The sequence below is a fragment of the Triticum urartu genome, chromosome 1A (genome assembly GCF_056163025.1).
Source record: "Triticum urartu cultivar PI428250 chromosome 1A, HENAU_Tu73, whole genome shotgun sequence".
Classification (NCBI taxonomy): domain Eukaryota; kingdom Viridiplantae; phylum Streptophyta; class Magnoliopsida; order Poales; family Poaceae; genus Triticum; species Triticum urartu.
Genome location: NC_141873.1, coordinates 50,636,652 through 50,641,587, shown reverse-complemented (window position 1 = coordinate 50,641,587; position 4,936 = coordinate 50,636,652). Strand labels below are relative to the sequence as shown.

Here is a 4,936-nt window from a genome sequence, read left to right as displayed (position 1 = left end):
TAAAGAGTTAAGCACCACAATCACCATGAGAGCCGGACCAGCCGACCGCCATGGCGAAGCGACACCACTAAAGAGAGAACCGCCGCCATCAGGAACGCCAAGAATGCGCTGCAGCTGTCCCACCTCCCCACGGACCCAAAGCGGTGCCTTCAAGAAGGTGACGGAGCCGGGCACCGCCGCCGCCCAACCAAAGTTGTGGGTTTTCACCCGGGTGCAGGGGGAGGACGAGGGGGAGGGAGCTGGATCTCGAAGCCGCCTTCAAGAAGGAAACAACGCCAGGAGCGCCGCCGGCGTTGTGGCCGCTGCAACCGGCCAAGAAATTACTCCGATCCAGAGCTCCCAACCCCACATCCGCGCAGTCCGCCACCGGATCCGGCCGGACTAACGAGGAGGAAGCAGCGGCATGGGGGCGCCGTCTTCAGATCTGGCTAAGGAGAGCAGCAGGGGATCCCTCCACGCGGCACCCGCGTCCACCGCCAACTCGCCGCCCGCGCAGCCGAGTAGACGCGGCCCTCAACTCCGAAGAGCGCCGCCCGCCGCCAGAACGATGCCGCCCTCACCAGCAGAGGCCGCCGCCCTCACCAGTAGAGGCCGCCGCCTCAAACCCTAGGCTCGAGCCCGAGTGGCGTCGCGGCCGAGGACCTCGCCGCCACCCTCATCGGCGGCCGCCCGGGGGACCCGGCGCCCGTCTCTGGCGGCGGCGAGGACAGGAATCGATAAGGGGAGAAGGCGGACGGGGGGTTGGTCGCCCCCGAGTCGCCCTCGAGAGGGCGACGCGAGGGAACGGGAGGAACTAGACCATGATTCTAACTTTGTGTGAGCAATAGGAGTACATCGGCAGTGTACAAGAGCAAGCTCGATCGGTACAGAGTTGTGCTCTTGTTGCTGGCATCATCGAGGTGAAGCTCACAACTCCTCTCGCTACCTTCGGGGGAAACCCTTCACCAGTCGATCAGATGATGGCGGTGCTCTTGTGTCGTTCCCTCCTTGGAAGTGTCATTCTTAAAAGTGTGCATTGGCTCGAGGGACCAATAGACGGTCTTAGCGGTGGAGCGGTGTCCCATGTCACGCATCGATGATGTGGAGTTTCCGCAGCATGTCGTAGCAGGGTCACGGCAACGGATGTATGATGATGAACGCATGTAGGGACGATGCGTTGTCTAGCGCCATGGTGGTGTCGACGGCATACCTGTCAAGGTCGATGCGTCAGTATCTGCTCTGACGATGGATCGATGGAAGGCGGTGTCGGCCTTTTAGAGTGCGCCGGACCGGTGTGTGCCCTAGACACGCAAAGAGGCTTCGCTGGGGCCACCGGCTTTATATGTTAGGTTTTGGTGCGAGGTCTGTTTGGTATTCCGCTCGGACTTTCGGCACCCCTTCATTAAGTGGTTAAGAGTTGCGACAGATGTTGTCATGATGATGGCTTTGGACTTACTAATGTATTATTTTATAAGGTCTTTTTGAATAATTAATAAAATGACTCCATGCATCAACTAGATGCATACGCCGGGGGTCATCCTATTCTTCTAAAAAAAACATTGTATGGCCAGTAGTGCATGTGCATGCGCCCAGAAGAAGTAGCAGCAGCAGCATCAATGCATTGTGTGTCCCGATCTACTTAGGCCGTATTGTTTGATCAGGCATGTACCAGCTGCTACTACTTGCTCAATGTTCCCAAGACCGGCGTGTGTGTTGAACTTGAATCAATGCATGTGTTTTCTGTTTGCTTGCTCGTCAATGGAGTAGTTGGAAAGCGAAACAGACGTCTTGTACTCTTGTTTCAGAATAGAAATCTCTCTTTTGGGGGAATCGCTGTAAAAGGCTGTTCGTGGATATTTGTAGCATGAGGCTTTGTACCTACCGAAAATGATTTCTCATTATTCTCATTTGATCTAAACCAACCCTCTCCTAGCTACCTGTATTGTCTCTTTTGTTTTTTCCTATATACACATTATTTCCTTTATTGTGTATGCATTTCATATTTCTTTCATGGGTTTCATTGTCGCTTTGGACGTACCTAATTTAATATCTGCTTAACTAAAATTTCACAACATTGATTTTCGATATTTCTAAAGAGAAAGAGATTTTATAGGTACATTTCTAGTGATCTGCGCATCGCTTATGATTCATGTCCTTTTGATGTGCGATCATGCATGAGTCAATGGTGCTGCTTCAACTTTGGTGTGATCGATCAACTCTTTGGGCGTGCCTCAACTGTCTCAAGAGAAGTACTACCACCCAAAGTGTGTGTTGAATGCATGTAAATGGCTCGTATATATTTGCTGCATTTTCACAGCCCGTAAAATTCTTTACTCACTCTTTTTTCTTGTCATGGAATTTACTCACTCATTATTTCTTTTATTATGAAACTAAACCATGTTTCCCTTTTTTTTCTTTTGCTGCATGTGCAGTTGTCCTTGTTGTGCTTGTGTACTACCACCTCAAAAAACTTGAAGATTCAATTATTTTTCCCTTGAGGGTTTTCCATTAGCGCGTTTTACATGATTTCATGGTTGCTTACGGAGATTTAGATTGTAGAAGGAACAGGTGATTTGCATATCACTTATATTAGGTGGGCAAGAAGCAGAGATACCATTGCAAATGGAGACCACCACACAGGAGCATAAGCCAGAATTACTGCTAGAACTTGACTAATCTCTCTTGAGCCGAGCTACTAAATAAGACAGGCTAATGATAGACGACACTAACTCCTCGCTGCCGTCCTCCCTTATTTATTCCGTTCAATGACCTCGCCGATTAGGTACCGACGGTGCTCCTAAAGATCCTTGACGTCGTGCTGCGAAGAGAATAATCACAAGCATTAACACGACAGAAGTTGAATCGCTAATGAGGTGCCGGTCGGATTAATCTACCTCGGCGCGAGAGTGAGACTCCTCCAGGTTCTGCTTCTGCAGATCATCGTTTTCGTTCGGCTTAGACGGGCGAGGTCGAGAGTGGAAGGCATCCACGACCATTCTGCCAAAGCTGCACCCCAGAAGCGAATTCAACATGCATGCATGGTGAATGGTAGCAAGCAAAGCAAGCAGAGCAGAATTCAGTATTTGGACATGCATGACGGATGTGATGTGAGGAGGGTGACATACGGGTGGTCGTCGTCAAACTCGATGTGGCCGTCGTAGCCGACGCCGGTGAACATGCTGTTCATACGCGCCGACTCCTCGTCGGTGGCCGGCTGGACCTTGAAGCCTTCGCCGGACCCTTGAGCCTTGTACTTCTCCGCCCAGCGGTCAAGCCACCGAGATTCCTCCTCGGTTGCGAACTGCACGCTGATCCTGAGGTCCCCTTCCTCTGGATCGGCAGCTGCTGCGGCGGCGGCGGCGAGGCTGGCTAGCAGAAGGAGGGAGATGGGAACGAAGGACAGCCGGGCGCGGGCCATCTTGCTTCTTTGGCGAACTGATCTTGAGCTGTGCTGTTTCTTGAACTGAGGTGTGTCCTGGCCTGAGCCGCCTGGATGTGTATATATGGACACGATGGTGCAGCTCTTAGTGGTGCACTGCTAGTACAGTTGTACAAGTTGTGCTGGTAAGATTTGTAATTTTCTCCAAGACTATAAAAATTGAGGGCCGCCTATTTATCAATTGTCTGATGCTGGCATTGGATTTCCCATGACGACGATAGCGGCCATTTTTTTTTTTTGAATTTTCAAGGGGGGGGGGGGGGTTGTTCCCCACCTGAATTGTATTCATGTAGAGATAAAGCAAAATAACACACACTGACCACACACATAACAGAGAAGAACAATGAGGGAGAACTCAACACCACACAACACACCAAAGAGCACCCTCAGTGAAATCGAACGGCATCAGCCAGCCGAGTCCAAGCCACGACACTGCATCGTCGACGCAATCGAAAGGCTCCGCACATCCGAGACTGCACAACGCCGCGACACCACCTGTGTCGAGGGGCACATTCGAAGGGGCACGCGAGGCCGAGACGACGCCACGATACCTGTGTGCCATCAGCATAGTCGAAGGGCATCGCCTAGCAGACCAAACCACGACACTGCACCGTCGACGCAATCTAAAGGCGCCACGCATCCGAGACTGCACAACGCCGCGACACCACCTGTGTCGGGGGCACATTCGAAAGGTCACGCGAGGCCGAGACGATGTCACGGGACCTGTGTGCCACCGGCGTAATCGCCATGAATAAGATAATTAGAGGTTTCCTCTAGTGCGGCAAGGCTCAAGCTAATGGGGGCACTGTTCCGTGGCTTGGGATGAGGTATGCATGCCACGATGGATAGGAGGTCTGGGGATTCTGTGCCTTAGGTGGCTGAACATTGCTATGGGCTTGGTTAGGTCGAGTGGATCAGGATCGACCGTGGTCGGTGTTTAAGTTTGCCCTCCCTAAGGAATCCTTAATGATGGTTGCAGCAGCCACTAAGGTGACAGTAGGGAATGGGAAGAAAACCCTATTTTGGAAGGACCGATGGTTATATCGGATGCGGTTACAGGAGCTCGCACCCGGAAACTATGAGAGGGTCTCTCAGCGAACCAAGGCCACACGTACGGTTCAAGAGGCCATTTCGCTCGGCACCTGGACACAAGACATCAACCCTGATATGGCATACGCAGCTCTGATGGACTATTTGGAGGTATGGCAACGTCTGCAAGGGTTTCAGTTTCAGGACCATGTCCCCGACTTCTTATCTTGGTCGTGGGAATCAAACGGCCAGTTCTCGGTCCGCTCCGCCTACGTTGCCTTGTTTGCCGGCAGGGAGGTGGCACCCGCGGTGGACTTCTGTTGGAGATCTCGGGCCCCTGAAGTGCCATTTCTTCACCTGGCTAGCTATGAGAAACAAATGTTGGACTTCGGACCGGCTTACCCGACATGGTCTTCGTCACCTGGATGTGTGCTCCTTCTGCGACCAAGAAGAGAAAACCATTGATCACATCCTACTGACTTGTGTCTT

At 52.1% G+C, this 4,936-nt stretch overlaps 1 protein-coding gene across 1 annotated transcript; it reads right to left on the bottom strand.

The window, feature by feature from the left end:
- Positions 1 to 2,532: 2,532 nt before the first annotated feature.
- LOC125551984 (uncharacterized) lies at positions 2,533 to 3,463 on the bottom strand. The gene is made up of 3 exons (XM_048715451.2): positions 3,105 to 3,463; positions 2,874 to 2,985; positions 2,533 to 2,797 (listed from the first exon to the last, which is right to left on the bottom strand). The coding sequence occupies exons 1-3, from the start codon at positions 3,395 to 3,397 to the stop codon at positions 2,777 to 2,779; spliced, it is 426 nt and encodes a 141-aa protein (XP_048571408.2). The 5' UTR covers positions 3,398 to 3,463; the 3' UTR covers positions 2,533 to 2,776.
- Positions 3,464 to 4,936: the final 1,473 nt, after the last annotated feature.